At 58.5% G+C, this 17,224-nt stretch overlaps 1 protein-coding gene across 2 annotated transcripts; it reads right to left on the minus strand.

The window, feature by feature from the left end:
* Positions 1–2,743: 2,743 nt before the first annotated feature.
* On the minus strand, positions 2,744–4,947 carry LOC120246489 (lymphocyte antigen 6H-like). 2 transcript variants are annotated; one of them, XM_039254015.1, is made up of 5 exons: positions 4,742–4,947; positions 4,541–4,625; positions 4,256–4,381; positions 3,685–3,976; positions 2,744–3,649 (listed from the first exon to the last, which is right to left on the minus strand). In XM_039254015.1, exons 1-4 carry the CDS (start codon positions 4,772–4,774, stop codon positions 3,720–3,722), a joined length of 501 nt encoding a protein of 166 aa, XP_039109946.1. In that variant the 5' UTR covers positions 4,775–4,947; the 3' UTR covers positions 2,744–3,649; positions 3,685–3,719. The 2 variants fall into 2 exon arrangements, with proteins under 2 accessions (XP_039109946.1, XP_039109947.1); XM_039254016.1 differs by having other exon boundaries at positions 3,610–3,656; positions 3,692–3,976.
* Between the last annotated feature and the right edge of the window lie 12,277 nt (positions 4,948–17,224).

A 17,224-nucleotide genomic window follows, 5' to 3' on the forward strand; every position in this document is an offset into this window, starting at 1 on the left:
CAATCTCTGAAAGAAAGAGAAGGATCACTTGAAGTGCAGTTTGAGTCTTTATATGTTTTAGCAGTCCGTTAGGCTTTTGCGATATCAGGAATGTCCACACAGCGTTCTGTTTTTGGGCTCCACATCCATCTTCCACCTTGCGCAGCAGTTAAAACGTCTAACGCGATTCTGAGAGTCATTGAAGGGCCTAATTGTGTAACGGGTGGTGTCAGCCATGATATACTTGGTTTTGTTTTATAAGCAATCAGGTAATTAATAAGAGGCACCATTATGGAAACAAAAGAAAAATATAAGTTAATGGTTGGAGCAAATTCCAAACTCAGTGTTTTGAGTCTCAGGTGCTTAAAATCTAATATTTACAAAGATGGGTTATTGAAACACATTTTCTCTCTATCATCGTCCTTTGTAATCAGAGATTAACCAAACCAAGACTAATGTGTTTGTAAAACTAGTCCAGTTTTAATAAACTTGGCTTAATTATTTACATACGCTCAGCAGGAATCGTGATGGACCATGTAGATCTTTCAATATCTGCTTTGCTGGAACTTTATATGAGGGCAATGAGTTTCTGGGTCTTCTCCCCAGTCTACACGGCACTAGCTTCCAGCCTAAAGCACGCTTTCTCCTGCCCATGAGTAGTCACGGGCTAGAGGATCACAACCCGGGCAGTTGCCATGAAAGTGTTCCATACTTTCAAGAATAAGGATAAGGCCATACTTCTGAAAACACCCTTGAAGTGAGAGTAAACAGAGGGGAGAGGACATACTCACCAAGTCCGCACTGAGGCTTGGAGTCCAGAGGCGAAGACTCAGGCCCCACGTTGAGCGTCAGTGATGTGGTTTATGCTTGAACCCATGGGCGAAGGGCCAAGAAAGAATTCTTGAGCCATTTTTAATGCAAAAGGTGGTTTTATTATAGCACAGGGACAGAAAGAGCTGCCGCGGGCAGAGAGAGCGGCAGAGATAGTGAGGAGTGATTGGTTATATACTTTTACTTTGGGAGGGGGTGTGGAGCAGGTGACAAAGGAAGTTTCTAAGAGGCTCTTCTCCTGTTGAAGAGACATTGTCAAGCTAGGGTTGCTTCTTCCCCAGTAAGGCGTCAGCATGAGGACAGTAGAGAGACGCTGGAGGAACGTCAGAGTCGTGCTGCCTCAGGTATTTGCCACTGGGCTGCAGGTTAGAAGGAAGTTTCATTTTATCTACATTTCTTTTGCATTATGAGGTGCAGAGGTCACATGGGAACCACCCGACCCACGGGCCAGGGCGGCACCTCTGCCTCTCTGTCTTTGCCCCAGACTGGCCGGGCCTCCCTGCGCCCCAGACCAGCCTCCCTGTGCCTCGGCACATCGCACCCTCTCCCGGCCTCTGCCTCCACCCCTGGAAGTGCTGGACAGCTCTCTCGAAGGAAGGCTGGGCTGTGGCCAGGCTCTCCATGACCCTGGAGGGCTGACTTCCGCATTGTTTCCGCAGTGGCTCCCTTTCTGGCGGAGATTTTATCTGCTCGCTGGGAAGCCTCCTCCCCCTCCAGAGCTCGGCCAGGGAAGTGGGGGAGGCCGTCAGCCCCGGCTCCTCTTGCTCTGGGTGGGCTGGGGCCCCTCCCCATGCTGGGTGCCCAGCCCCTTGGCCTGCTGCCTTTGGGGCTAAAGGATCCCAGTGTCTCGGGGGTCCTCGCCAGCCCTCTGCTCAGGCTCAGGCGCGGCCAGGCCCTAGTGGGTGGGCGAACAGTTCTGAGGAAAAGGGCACTGGAGGGACGCCACCGCCTCGTTCTCGCCCGAAGCCCACCGAGCAGCTCCGCTGGCGTGACGTCCCCTCCCTAAACGCTCACACAGCACAGGTGACACGCACATGACACCCGCCCACACTCTGCACACGACACACAGCTCTACACACACAACACACAGGCGTACAAGGGACACGCACACCAGAGGCATCCACCACACACAGGCACATGCACACGGCTCCCCTGACACCCTGACAGGAGGCCTTCCTGCCAAGGGTGACCAGCAGCCGGGCCCTGGAGCGGCCATCACCCACTGCACAGAAAGGAGCCCGGGCTGCAGGACGGGAGGTACTTGTTCCCGACTGTGCAGCAGGTCCAGGTGGGACAGCACTGAATCTAGGACAGAAAGATCCACTCTGACTCAAGTCAGTCAGCTTTCCCGCGGCCACTGCTGTTCAAGCCCGTGCCCAGGATCCTCCCTCAGGCAGGAGCACGTCCAGGCTGGGCTGGGGGAACGGAGGCGGACCTGGGGCCTCGCCCCGTGTGGCGCCTGGAGACCCTGGACGAGGAGGCTGGGGACCGGGCCGGAGACGGAGCGCGTGTTCCAGGCTGGGCTCTGGCCCCAGGGGACATCTAACGTGCAGTGGGGACCTTGGACCAGGGTCTGCGTGCAGATCTGGGAAAGCCTGCATCAGTGATTTCCTGTTTTCGACCCTGGTTATGTAAGAAGTTAGCGTCTGGGGAAGCTGAGCGAAGGGAATATAGGAACTGTGTACTATTTTTGAAACTTCTTTGTAAGGATGAACTGATTTCAGAATGAAAGCCTGAGCGGTCTTAAAAGCACACGGAGCTCTGCCCAGCCCTTGTCCGGATGGCGCTGGGGACCCTGGAGAAAACACTCCAGATGGATGAAAACTCAGATTCAAAATGGAGAACTTAACAATTTTAAGAAGAAACATAGGAAAATCTCTTCATATATTAACAGAAAATATTTTGAAGAAACCCACTAATACATTTAAGAATATTAACAGTGAAAAAGTTTGCCTTTAATCATGATACAGCAACGAAGAAGAAAAGACACATACGGACATACTTGGAATAATCAGTACCGGTTATCAAGATGGACCGATTACCAAGCCCAAGGAAATTAAGGGGTAGGGTGGCTCTGGCTGTGGCCGCTGCAGGGATGGGACCCAGTGTGCGCCGGGGCCCGGTCACCAGAGAGAAGTCACTGGGGCAGGTCCAAGGTCACCCGCGAACAGCATGGTGAGGTCATCAGGCTGGAGACTGACCCACCTGCCACGGTTCCTCTAACTCCTCTCCCCTGCCCTGCATACACGCCCTCGCTCAGGGTGTGTGGGTTGCGTGGGTGTGAAGGGGGGAGGGAACCAGCCCAGGCCCCCTCCCCCCCCCCACCAGCCCCTGCCTCTGCCTAGGATGCCCCTGGGCATCGGCCACTGGGCCCTGGGCAGATGCCCCCGGGGAGAGTCCCGGCAGAGCCGACCCTGGTCATAGCCCCTCGGGCCACGGGCACTTGCAGGGCTGAGGGGAAACCAAGCGGAAGCCCAGGCCCCTCCCAGGCTGGCCGCGCGAGCCACCCCCCCTGCTCTAGCGGCCGAATGGCAAGCAAAGAACACCGGGGCGTTGAAAGCCTTTATTCTGTCTCGGTTGCTGGCACCCCGCTGGCGGGACCCCGGGCCGCGCTGCGGGCTCCGCTTTCCTAGGGGCTCCCAGTCCAGGAGGGGCTTGGCGGTCCCTGCATCGCGGGTCAGCGGTCAGTTGATGGTGTTTGCAAAAGGAGGCAGGCTTGTGGGCGGGGCTGGCGGGGGTGGGGGGCAGGGGGCAGGAGGGCCTGCGCGCGCGCGCGAGCGGGTGCCGGTACGTGTGCGCGCGCAGGGGCCGGCGCGCGCGGGCGCACGTGCACGCATGCGCGTGGGAGCCCGCTCGCCGGCCGCGGCGCGCGCGGCGTGGGGGCGCTGCTCCCCGGGCGCGCCGGGCGCTCACAGCAGCGCCCAGAGGAGCGCAGGCCCGAGGCTGAGCAGGAGCCCGCCCGCCAGGGCCCAGAGGCTGCGCCCCGCCCGGGCCACCCCGTTACACAGGTCCTTTTCACAGCACGACAACCCCTCCACTTCGAACTTCATCAGGCCGTCCGGGATCTGGCTCCCTGGGCTGGTTTTCGGGGAGAGCTGATTCAAGATCTTCGAGACCTCCTCACAGGAGGGGGCGCAGCCCTTGTGCTGAGTCTTCACCTTCATTCCTGTGGGTGAGGAGGGAGGAGCCTGGCACAGGAGGCCCCCTGAGGCCGTCCCCATCACCCACTCCCTGGGGGCACGTCGCCCCCCAGTCCTCCGCCGGGGTCCCCTCCTGCCCACCCAGCCCCCACTCGCCCCCCCAGGCCAGCCGCCCTCCGTGCAGATGGGGACACAGGGAGGCTGGGGGAGGCGCCCTGCCCTACCTACCCTAGTCAGAGCTGCTGGGGGAGCCTCAGGGCAGAGCTCCCTGAACCTCCCCCATCCTCCGGGGGCTGGGGACTCACCATTGGCCAAGGTCACGGCTATGTTACTGCTGAAGCAGACGCCAGACATGGCACATGGGCTGGGCTGGGGCTGGCACTGGTTGTTGCTCACCAAGCCCAAGCAGCTGTAGCACTGCAGGCTGAGGCCTGGGCCGGTGGGGGCACAGGAAGGCTGGGCTTAGACCCCTGGGTCGGGGAGTGCCTAGAGGGCAGCCCCTCACGGGCACAGAACCACACAGCCTCTCGCGGGGGCATCGCCACCCATCCGCCCCAGCGCAGGCCCCTGCCCGGTGCCCCGATGCTCACCACGCTCCCAGCTTAGCAGGAACACCAGCAGAGCAAGCTCGATGCCTCTCATGGCTCCTGGAGATGACACGTGTAGAGGGGCTCCCTGGGGGACCCCAGACTCAGGTTCCTACCTCCTGGACCCAGGCCTCCCTGGCTGACCCCTCCTGGGCCCCCGCGGCCAGGATTCGGATGGGGTTCCCTCCCGGGTCGCTCACTTACAAGCGTCAGGCTCCCTTCGTGGCGAGCTGGCATCTGGAGCCACTTCCCTGGTGGCCTAATAACTTGCTCTGCAGTCTGTGGGTGCCCCACCCAGAGGAAGCTGGGGCGGGGCTCTCCCGTCTCCTCCCCTTCCCGGAGATCCAGGCGCCAGACCCCAGGCAGGACCCTGAGTCCCAGACCAAGAAGGGGTGTCACCTAGCTGAGCAACAGTGGTTTTGGGAAAATTCTAGGAGGAAGCTGGGTGCCCCTCCCTCCTCCGCCCTCCTCCCCAGGTTTCTGGCTCCACCTTCAGAGATCATCTGTTTCCCTGTGCTCCCCCAGCACCCCCTCTGCCGTCCCGCAAGCCTGTGGTGTCCTGCATGCATTGTACCCTCCAAAATACCACCAAAAATCACAAAAGCAGAAAAAATTTTTTGAATGTTTAAATGCATTGTTTTTTCATTTTCCTGCTGCACTTGACTTCCATGTAGTAATGGGTGTCAAGCAGCTCATTTTATGGCCTCTCCACCTTGTACATTTGTTCTTAGGTAGAATTTATAATTTATATAAACTATTTAAAAAATATTTATTTGGGGCACCTGGGTGGCTCAGTCAGCTAAGCGTCCGACTTCGGTTCAGATCATGATCTCACGGTTCGTGGGTTCCAGCCCCACGTCGGGCTCTGTGCTGACAGCTCCGAGCCTGGAGCCTGCTTCAGATGCTGTGTCTCCCTCTCTCTCTGACCCTCCCCTGCTCACAGTGTCTCTCTCTCTCTCAGAAATAAATAAAACATTTAAAAGATATTTATCTTTGGAAGCGCACAAGCGGGGCAGGGGCAGAAAGAGGGGGGACAGAAGATCCAAAGTGGGCTCTGTGCTGACAGGCTGACAGCAGTGAGCCTGATGTGGGGCTTGAACTCACAACCGCGAGATCCTGACTTGAGTCAAAGTTGAATGCTCAGCCGACTGAGCCTCCCAGGCGCCCCTAGAATTTAAATTATTTTTTTAAATATTTTTTTTAATTTATTTCTAGGAGAGAGAGAGAGACAGCGTGAGCAGGGGAGGGTCAGAGAGAGAGGGAGATACAGACTCTGAAACAGGCTCCAGGCTCTGAGCTGGCAGTCAGCACAGAGCCCGACGCAGGGCTCGAACGCACGAACCGCGAGATCATGACCTAAGCGAAAGTCGGATGCTTAACTGACTAAGCCACCCAGGCGCCCCCTAGAATTTAAATAATCTTAAACATCCAATGGACATAACATTAGCTTATATGACTAGCAAATTCAAACAGAATAAAAATGTATGCTCATATTATACTCCGTGACGAGCACTCAGGAGGCATGGCTGTGTTTACTAAACCAACGATCTCCAACTAGACTTACTTACCCAAGATTTACCTAAATCACATAAACTTGAACAGCGTTTGGTTCGTTTTGAAATTTATGAGTTTTAGGGATATTTTGTCTATGTGAGCCCTCACTTTAAGCAAATTAGAACAATTCTCTGCACAGGCGTTCATAAATTATTTTGATGATCTTATCCAAAGGCAGGAGAAGATTATACACACACACACATACACACACACACACACACACACACACACACACACACGGCATAGTGTACATATAAACATCTGGAAAGATACAGATAGATATGGTGTAGCTTTATTCCAAAATTTCAGCAGAAGTCCAGGCAAAAACAGAGCCGAAACCCCCCTGGTTTATGTAAAACAGTTGGTTCTTACCTTCGCCCCACTTTCTATTTTTCTGTGACCCCCATTTCTGCAGAGGAGATCATGAGAGGGTCCTAAGCTCAACATGAGGGAGTCGCTTCACATGAGTGTTTCTGGAACACGCCTCGAGCATTCCTCCTGGCCCGCTGTGCTGTGTGGTCTCCTAGGGGCGGGGACGACACCCGGGTTGAGGTGCTGAGGGGTCGGCAAGCGGTCGTCGTCCGTGCCTCTCAGCCTCCGTGGTTGTCGTCGGGGTCCCTGCGTCCCTGAGGGGCCCTGAGGGTGGCAGGCAGCCTCAAGTTTGAGTGACCGTAGAGGCTGAGCATGGGGCAGAAAGGAGACAGAGGGGAGGCCGGGGTCTGATAGAGAAGAGTTGAGGGACTCCGGGTCCCTGGCAGGGAGGCGGGGGGGCGGGGAAGGGGAGCGTGGGCACAGACAGGCCTTAGAGGAACTAGTTTGGGGAGACCTTCAGTTTCTTCAGGAGGTCACTGAAGGTCCAGTTATCTTAGTAAAATCTTGCCACCAGGGAGGAAGTGAACAGCCAGCACCATCGGCGCTAAGCGGGGGCTGGATGGGGGTCTGAGCAGGGGAGGGGGGCTCCCGGAGAGTGGCCTCTTGCCCGGAAAGAGCATCCTGAATGGCAAGGGGCTACATCTCAACCAAGTCTGACCTCAGGGCCAAGCTCCATGTTCTAATCCAGGGCGCACGTGTGACAGGCCCTGTGGTGGCCCTCCCACCCCGCCAGCCCCACCCCATGGTACTCGAGGCTTCGGCCCGGGAGCCCCTTCTCCGCAGGGCCAGCTGCAAGCCCCCAGGGGCGCCCCAACACGGACGGCACTAACCCTTGCGTACACGATGTGTTTCCCTGTGTGGACGTACCTATGAGAAAGTCTGATCTACAATGAGCCGCAGCAAGAGATTGACCCGCAGAAGTGACAAGACAAGGAGGCGTCCCGTGAGCCCGCGCTCTCCCGCGGCACCTGTCTGCCCTGGCCCTTCTCCCGAGCGGGTGGGACATGGAATGGCCACGTGACCGAGGCAGCGAGGGAGGGGGAGGACACACCGCCTGCGGGCCGCGCCCACACGGTGACAGGAGGCGGGAGGCAGAGTCCAGGCAGAGCGAAACTGCAGCCAAGGGACCATTGTGCCTCATCCCGTGACTATCTGGAGGCGGCCTGTGAAGAAATAATTAAGGGCACGTGAGGGCATCTGGACGAGCACTACTCCCATCAGACCCACGCCCTCAGAAGAAGACATTTGGACACATGTCGAGTGTCAGCACCGGAAGAGGTCAGGGACGGGACGGGACCACCCGTAGACCGGGGGCCCTGTCCCTGGAAGGTGCGCTCTGCCAGCCCCTCCTGGAGCGGGCGCGGTTCCAAGACGCAGCCTTCACAGAGGAACCTGGCATTGGGACGCTCTGGACCCCGTTAGGGCCTCTGCATAAACTTGGAAGGCGAGGCAGGCAGGCCCCGAGATCTGGGGTCTCGTGGCACCCACGGCAAGCCTCGCGTGTGAGTTCCTTTGCTGATAAACCCGTCACCCGCCTGCCTCCCTGCCCATCTCCCCCTGCCCTCTGTGTACCCAGCCAGTTTGCAAACCACCAGCCAGAGACGAATGTTGCATGGACAGCTGTCCCTACCGCGCTCTAGACCAGCACCCGGAGCACCGGCTCAGGGCGCGGACCCAAGGCTTCAGAGAGGCACACCTGGGGGCAGGGACGGGGGTGGGGGGAGGGGGGTCTAGTGACGAATCTGATCCTTCGGGCTCTTAACTGAAGAGTGACGCTGACACTTTCTCCGGTGGGAGGAAGACGATGCTCAAGATCCTACAGTAGGAGCTCGGCTGCTCGCCAGAGGGGGGAGAGGGTGAGCCCCACTTCCTGAGTGGAGGGCACAGCCTGGGGCTCATACCTGGTGACCGAGGGGGGTGGGGCTTGGGGCATCGCTGAGGGCAGTCCAAGCGGGGGGGGGGGGGGGGGGGGGGGGGGGGGGGGGGCCCTGGCTGAGCTGGCCCTCCGCTGCTCCTGTTCCAGATGGGCCTCGGGCTTCCGGTGAGTCACGGTCATGGGCAGAGGTGAGGGGTTCCATCCGCTCTTGAGTGTGGCAGGAACCTTACTAAACTCACCTAGCGGGGAGCTCCGTCCATTGAACGTCGACTTCAGCTCAGGTCATGATCTCGTGCTTTGTGGGCTCGAACCAACTCTGTGCTGACAGCTCAGAGCCTGGAGCTGCTTCGGATTTTGTGTCTCCCTCTCTCTCCGCCCCTCCTCCAATGGTACTCTGTCTTTCCCTCTCAAAAATAAATAAACATTAAAAAAAATCATTAAGTAAATAAACTCACTTAGCAAGACTCTTTGCTAAAATTGGGCAGTCCAGGCCGAAGAGAGGACAGAGGCAAGGGGCATTCCCAGGGCTCAAAGGCTCCCGACAGAATTTGGTTGAGGGTGGAGTCTTGGTCAGACGGTACCTGAAAATAAGCCAGCAGATAATGGCAATGACTCTCATTGATAACTAGTCCAGTCCATCATAATCCGGCCTGCAAATTTCCCCCGGAGCAAGTCACGCAGATTCACAGGCTTCCGCTTGGTCTCAGAAAGCCCTTGCCGGACCTCGGCCCCCACATTTTCTCTTTGCTACTCTTAGGGGACAGGAACCCTGACGTGAGCACGTCCCAGGCAGGAGTGGTTGTCCCTGCCAGGGGACATTTTGGCCGTGTCCAGGGTGTGGAGACGTGGGTGAAGGGAAGAGGGCTGCGTCTGAGAGAATGCACAGGAGACGCAGCAAATCTGAGAGGTTCAGATGTCCAAGGCGCCCAAGAGGCAGTGTGGACGGGGAGTGAGGTGGGAGGTACGTTGTGAGCATCCATCGTGTACCGCACAACCTCGGGGAAACGCCCCAACCCTCCTGGTGGGCGCTGTTCTACCATCTCCCGGCCACGGCCACGGGTGGCCGGAGCGGTGATGTGCACACACTCGGGGCTCAGAACTGCTCTCTGCCCCAGAGCTGAGGAGCCGGGGCAAGCCCCCTCCTCCTGGTCTGTATTGCTGTATTCACGCCGCTCACCGGGTGTGGACCTGGGGGTGTCCACCCCGTTCGGGAGGCTGAGGCCCGTCTGGGTGCAGCGCGGCGCTCACATTACCGCAGACGCAGTGCTGCGAGCCTCAGGGCCAGCCTCTGTGTCCTGCCCCGTCCCGTCCGGCGGGGGGGACATCCTGCCTTTCTGGCATCAGAAATGTTCCAGGCTCCTTTGTTCTTCCCCGGCCCCAGCCCTGGAGCGGCCGTTTCTCCCAGGAGCCCTGCTACTTCTTGGTGGAGAGCCGTTCCAGGGTCCTAGACACACTGCGGCACATCCATGCCTGGGCCTATGGGAACCACGAGTTCAAGCCAGCGTCTGCGTGTGATCCAACACGGGGGTGGGGGGGTGGGGGGGGGCTTCCCTCATCGCCTCTCTCACAGGCTCCACTGCCTGCAATGTGCCCTCTATTCACTCAGTCCCCCTCCAGGTAGCCAGTCTCCCATCTCCCCTCTTCTGGGTTGGACTGTGTTCCCCAAAAGATACACTCGAGTCCTAGCCGCCAGTGGATTTGAGCTTTTCTGGCAGTAGGGTCGCTGCAGACAGACTTGGCTGAGCTGCGCCTGTACTGCCGTGGGGTACGGTCAGTCCTACGTGACTAGTGTCCTTATAAAGAGACAGGCGTGCAGGGAGAGGAGCGCCGAGCGGCCACAGGGGCAGAGACTGGAGAGGCGCAGGCAGGAGCCAGGGACCGCCAAGGGCAGCCGGCCACTGCCAGAGGCAGGGGAGGCGGGTCTGCCCCTCGGTCTTCAGAGGGGCCCCAGCCCATCCCAGCAGTCAGGAAGGTGACAAAAAACATTTCCAGTGTTGGAAGCCACCTGGGGTTTGAGTCTTTTGTAGGGGCAGCCCCTCCCCCGCCCGTGAGCCCAGATGCCCATCTCTGCGGCTGCTGTGGGGGTTTCCACCTGCTGAGCACCCCCGTCCCGTCCCCTCGCCATCTGGAGCCCCTCGAAGCAGAGAATGGGGGTGACCTATCCCGGTGCCCGAGGGATACAAGCTTATCACTTCACTCATGGTGTGTGTGTGGGGGGGGAATGATGAACTGGATTTGCTGGGGTCCGTCCCTCCTCATGTTCCTCGGCCCGACAGCCCCCACCAGTGGGGGAGCTGAGAATCCCTACGGATTCTGGGGCGGGGTCGGAGACCCCGCGGGGAGCCCCCCCCCCCCGCACCTGCGTGCTCCTGAGCTTGTCAGTGCGGGCAGTCGCAGGGGGAGCCGAGGCAGCCCCCCACCGGGACTGCTCACCCCCCACCCTCCGGCCTTGTGTGCGGTGTCTCCCCAAACCCGACACAGGCCAGCTGCTGGGGGCTGGGGTCGGAGTGGGGGGACAGGAGAGCCGGGGCGAGTCCCCGCGGGTCTGGAGACAAGGGCGAGCCAACCTAGCCTTCCCGGGGAGCCCCGTCCTCTGCCAGGACTTGGACAATTAAAATGCGCCTGGAGAGGGGAGGGGGCTCTTTCACGCTCAGTGTAAAGGGATTTCCAACAAGTAAAGGAAGCAGGAACCCCTCCCCTCCCCCGCGAAGCCCCAGGAATTGGGGTCCAGGGATGTTAGGTCAGGCAGGTAACGCCTTCCGGACCCCAGTGACACACCCCTTGTTTACGTAGCTCCTGTTCTTCAAGAGCAGTGTGCCGGCCCCGGGGGGAAGTGGGGGACATGGGGGACATGCACAGCAGAGGAAACTTCTCTGCGGTAAGGAGACCTGGATGACTGCGCCAAGGCGGGCGCGTGCTGCCAGGTAACACCCTCCAGGCCAGGGGCGCTGGGGGCGCTCTGGAGCGTGGGGGAGCGGGAGTTGCAATTTTACATTTTATTTTGTAATTTCCATCGAGAGAAAGGGATATTTGCGCAAAGTCGGAAAAGGGAGAGAGAGCAGTTAGTTCGCAGCGTGCCTCGAGGGTTCCATGAACAGCAGCGAGGGGAGGGGTGCCGGGCAGCATCTGAAGAGGCCGCTGGCCAGAACAGGGGTCCATCTCCAGTGCTCTGAGGGCCGCCGGCAGGATTTCCTTCTGAACAACCAATAAACTTGGTGAAGGAAGAATAGGCCCTTGCTGAGGAAATTCTGATTGTGTTTGCACAGACAATGGAATGTTCTGTAGCTGCTAAATTAAGCGAGAGGTCCTTCGCCCTTCCCTGGGATGTGTGTGTGCCCTGCTCCGTAGGGCACGTGTGCCACCGTGTCTGTGTCTTGGCGGGGACATGGCGCGGCTTGGCTCCCTCGGAGGTTCACTTCCACTTTTTAACATTTTCATGTTCACTTAATCTCTTTCGCGCTCCCGTGATTGAGCCCCTCCCGGCAGAGGGGCGCAGCCAGGTCCGGGATGGCACCTCCCATCCTGGCTGCCACTCAGCCCCAGGGGGAGGGGAGGCCAGGCTCCGGCGGGGCGGCGCACTGGGTGGGCCGCCTTGGCAGGGGCGCGGTGCTGGCAGGCAGTGAGGGCTCCGGGCCTCCAAAGCCAGGGCCAGGAAATCATACTTGACCTGGAGCACACTGGGAGCCTCTGCACACAGACGAACCAAGCTTTTAGAATCTCTAACAGAGTTTAATTCCAACCCAAGTCAGGACAGCGGGCCCAGGGGCATGCAGTTCTCAGGGAAGAAAGTGCTGTGGAGTTTTTACAGGGTTATATATGACTTTACATCTTGTCAAAGCTCAAGGTTATAGATTAGCATCTGAGGCAGGAAGCACACGTTCAATGCCAAGGAATGCAGAGTGTAGAACTGGTCGACACATTACGAACCAGACGGTTTTCCTTTAGACTATTCGTTCCCCACGCAGGTGCCGTCAACCCGGCTTTTGGTTTAAAGAAAGTTTACGCAGGGTCACGCCGACTTAGAAAGAAATCTAAAGCGGCGCGCCTTATTTTTTTCTAAATGTAATTATCGTCAAGTTGGCTAACATACAGTGTGTACAGTGTGCTCTTGGCTTCATGAGTAGATCCCCAAGATTCATCGCTTCCATACACCCCCCGGGTGCTCTTCCCAAGAAGTGCTCTCCTCAATGCCCATCACCCACTTTCCCCGCCCACCCGCCCCCGCTTCAACCGTCAATTCAGTTCGCTCTCTGTATTTAAGAGTCTCTTACAGTTTGCCTCCCTCCCTCTCTGTTTGAAACTGTTTCCCCATCCCTCCCCCCATAGTCTTCTGTTAAGTTTCTCAAGTGAAACTTATGAGTGAAAACATGTGATGTCTTTCTCTGACTGACTTATTTCACTCAGCATAACTCCAGTTCCATCCAGGTTGTTGCAAATGGCAGGATTTCATTCTTTCTCATTGAGTAGTGTCCCACTGTATACATATAAACTACATCTTCTTTATCCGTTTGTCAGTTGATGGACATTTGGGCTTTTTCCATACGGTGGCTATTGTTGATAGAGTTGCTATAAACATTGGGGCGCATGTGCCCCTTCAGATCAGCATTTTTGTGTCCTTTGGATAAATTCCTAGTAGTGCAACTACTGGGTCCTAGGGGAGTTCTATTTTTAATTTTTTGAGGAACCTCCACACTCTTTTCCAGAGGGGCTGCACCCGTTTGCGTGCCCACCAGCAGTGCCGGAGGGCGCCCGTGTCTCCACGTCCTGCCCGCATCTGGGGTCCTCTGATGTGCTCATTTCAGCCACTCCGACCGGCGTGAGGTGGTGTCTCAGTGTGGTTTTCACTTGTATTTCCCTGGTGATGCGGGACGTTGACCATTTTTTCATGTGTCTGTTTGCCACCTGGATGTCTTCTATAGAAAAGAGTCTATTCATGTCTTCTGCCCATTTTTTCACTGGATTATTTGTTTTTCAGATATAGACTTTGGTATGTTCTTTATGTATTTTGGATACTAACCCTTTATCTGCCGTGCCTTTTGCAAATATCTTTGCCCACTTCATCAGTTGGCTTTTAGTCTTGCTGATTGTTCCCTTTGCCGAGCGGCAGCTTTTCACCTTGATGAGGTCCCAGTAGTTCATCTTTCCTTCTATTTCTCTCGCCTCCGAAGATGTGTTGAATAAGAAGTTGCTGCGGCCAAGGTCAGAGAGGTTTTTGCCTGCTTCCTGCTGGAGGATTTTGATGGCTTCCTGTCTTATGTTTAGGTCTTTCATCCACTCTGAGGTTATCTGTGTGTCTGGTGTAAGAAGGTGGCCCAGGCTCATTCTTCTGCACGTCGCTGTCCAGTGTTCCCAGCGCCACTTGCTGAAGAGACTGTCGTTATTCCGTTCGGTATTTCCTGCTTTGTCGGAGATTAGTTTGCCATACGTTTGTGGGTCCATTTCTGGGTTCTCTATTCTGATTTATTTATTTATTTATTTATTTATTTATTTATTTCTGAGATAGAGAGAGAGACAGCGTGAGCAGGGGAGGGTCAGAGAGAGAGGGAGTCACAGATTGAAACAGGCTCCAGGCTCTGAGCCGGCAGTCAGCACAGAGCCCGACGCGGGGCTTGAACCCACGAACCATGAGATCATGACCTGAGCTGAAGTCGGACACTTAACCGACTGAGTCTCCCAGGCGCCCCCTTTTTTTGGGGGGGTTCTCTATTCTGTTCCATTGATCTATGTGTCTGTTTTTGTGTAAAGTGGCGTCCCTTATATCTCGGGACTTTATAGAGTTTTTTTTCTCTCATCAGAACGTCAGGCCGGGGCAGTGGGGGCTATCGGTACCCGCCACTCCCTTCCTGGTAAGAGGAACCCAGGCTTCCCTCTCTGGCACCTGCTGTGCGCCAGGCAACACTCATCTGAATGACCCTGCTTGCGCCAGCGCCCACAGACCGCCATGGTCATCCCGTTTCCAGAAGTGGAGACCGAGGCTGGGCGATGAAGCCACTTGCCCTCCTGGGTGGGTGGCCCTCAAGCCCAGTGCTCCTTCTGCTCTGGGTCGAGGGCCAAGGCCTTGCAGGGCTGGGGTCAGAGGCTGGTGGCCCCCTGGTCCCTGCTGCCCTGCCTGGAGCGGGGGAGGCTGGTGGGGGACAGGCTGGGTGTGGGAGCAGAGGGAGGCTGGGTGGGGCTGGGTGAGGAGGGGGGGAGGGGGTGGGAAGAGGAGCCTGGGGCTGTGAGTTTCCATTTCCTGCAGGCTGGGGGAAGGTGGGGGGGCGTGGCGGGGGGGGGGGGGGGGGGGGGGGGGGGGGGGGGGGCGGGGCAGGACAAAGGAGCCTTGCTGGGTGGCCCTGCCCCAGACTCTCGCTGGGCCCTGGCATCTGTCCAGGCTGCAGCAGGGGCCCCTGCGCAGGCTGTGCGGCCTGGCGCCGCTCTGGTGAGGAGCCCAGACTCCCCGGTCCCAGCGCCCAGGTGCCTGGGTGATGCCCCCCCACCCCGTTTTTTTCAGTAGCCGGATTCAGCTGTGTCTTCTGGCCCTGGACTTCCTGCAACTGCCCACAGAGGGGTCTCTCTGGGGAGCCAGTGGGTGTGCCTGGCCCCTGCCCGCCCGGCTGCCCTCCCTGGCTGCTGGGTCTGCGCCTGCTGACCTGGGAGGTGGGGGGGAGCCTGCGGGTCCTCTGGCTTCCTCCCGCTGTGCTCCTCCAGTGGCGCCGGTGGTCCAGGCTGGCCACGGGGCGGGGGCGGGGGGGGCACTGCACCTCCCCCCTCCTCCCCTCCCCCCAGTCCTTGGTGTCTGCCTGTATTGCCCTGCTCCTGGTCTCCTATGACTGATTTTCGAGGTCCCCCAGCCTGCTGGCCCGTGGGCTCACGTGGCACAGAGGACATCGGATAAGTGAGGAGAAGAACAGAGATGGAGACAGAAAAAGACGCAGAACGACAGGCCTGCTGCCACCTGGCTGCCCCTGACCGTCTCCCCACCCAGGACGGTGGGCCCTAGGGGCCGTGGCGGCGGGCCAGCCTTGAGGGGGGCACTGTGCTGCGCGCCAGCCCGTGGCGACATCTCACGTAGAGAGAGCATGCCTATCGTCCCCCGGGAAGCGCTCTGTGACACGCAGGGTACCCTCTCTCCTCACTTGGGACCCCAGATTGTCACCTTGTTCAGTTCTTCTGGAGTCCCCTTAGCTGCCCTTGGTGTGAGAAGGTGAAATGGGAAGATGGGAGCCTTTAAGGAAAAGGCATAAGTAATAGATTTAGGGGGACAGGGAAGGCGCAGAGAGGGGCTGGCAGTGCCGGCGGGCACGGGGGTGGGGAGGAGGGCACGACGTGGGTGGCAGCACATACCACCTGACCGCGGCCCGCTCAGCCACCACAGCCGCAAGGGGCCGTAAGGTTGGGGGTGACCATCCGAAGCGCAACAGAGCCCAAGAGAAGATCGACCCCCACGGGCTCCATCCTGCGGGGACCTTCCCGCCACCTCCCCTGAGCAGCTCCGCCATCCGCCCCCCTGGCCAGCTTTCCAGCCTGGGCGCTAGACAGCAGCGTCCCTGCAGCCAGCCCCGCGGGGGACACCGCTAGGCCCTGCCCACTCACAGGGTCCTTCTTCTGCTCTGGATGCACCATTTCCTGCTGGGAGTCTGGCCGCCTCAGTGGCTGGACTCTCACGGTGGGGAAGGGACTCAGTCTGGCACCCGTTCGTCCCCTCCCCAAGCAGAATATGCACCGACCCCTCCTCCAAGCGCCCTCTGGGGGAGTAGAGCAGAGCTGGGCCTCGCAAAGAGAATGACCTGGCAGTCAAGGATGCAAGGATGCTGCTCAGCCTTCCGGAGCTGGCCTGGGTTCCCGGGGGGCGGGGGGGGGGTATGGGCTGAAAGTAACTGACCCACGGCCTCACCCTCTGGGATTCTGGAAGCAGATGTCCTAGCTTGGCCCAGAGCCTCACTCAGGTTGACCTGAGCTCAGACTGCCCTCCATCCTACCCAGTAAGTCATAGCGCCCGTAGGCCAGACGGAGGGCCTCCCACGGAGGCTGTGGAACGGATGTTAGCTCTGCACCCCCAGACGGGGTGAGAGCGGGGCTGCCCTGTGTTACCTGGCCCCCAGTGTCTCAGGCCTGTAGTTTCCCCAAACCCGTGGCCCCAGCGTGCAGCTGTGTGGGGCTCTTCCAGGACTGGGCCACGAGGCTCAGCCAGGGCAGAAGTGGCTGCCCTTACACGGGAGGCAGACTCTGAGGCCCACGGTCCTGCCCCCTGAAGCTCATGCCTCCCGTGTTCCCTTCCCTCTGACGGCAGGTGGGACCTGAGACTTCCTTCCACCCGTAAACACGGTAGGGGGGACCGGATGTCTCTGAGTGACCCGATGTCTGTGATTACATTACACGGACCGAAGCCCCACTTTGAGGTCAGCCACTCTCTCTCCCGGTTTTGAAGAAGGAAGCTAGCGGGTTGTGTCATGGAGAGGGGCACGGGGCAGGGGACGCCAGGCGCCCTCCGCTCGCTGTGATATCAGGACCCCCTGTGGGTGAGGCTTTCCACCGTGTTTTTGAACCTGTGATGTTTGGGCTAGCACACGGACTACTGGGCGCGGGCAGGTGCATTCGAGTGCCGGGGGAACAAACTGGGTGTGAGTTACTTAGCGGACCGCGCCCCCCGCCCCTGCCCCCAGCCACGGAATAAAAGCCTCCTGCGCTCGCCCCAAAAGGAGACCCTGCGTGGAGAACTAGCTCCCTGTCTCCTTACTTTCTGCAAGTAATCAATTGTTTGCTGGAACCAAGAGACTCGGGCTGATGCACCCCCAGCGGCGGCTCCTTTGCACCTGGTGACAGGTGGGGTGCTCGCGCCCTGAGTATGAGCAGGACCCCCTGAGACCCAGCCCTTCCCTCCTTTGCACAGTGGGCCCTGAGCCACC

The sequence above is a fragment of the Hyaena hyaena genome, unplaced genomic scaffold (assembly GCF_003009895.1).
Source record: "Hyaena hyaena isolate Hyena2069 unplaced genomic scaffold, ASM300989v1 scaffold_474, whole genome shotgun sequence".
Lineage (NCBI taxonomy): Eukaryota > Metazoa > Chordata > Mammalia > Carnivora > Hyaenidae > Hyaena > Hyaena hyaena.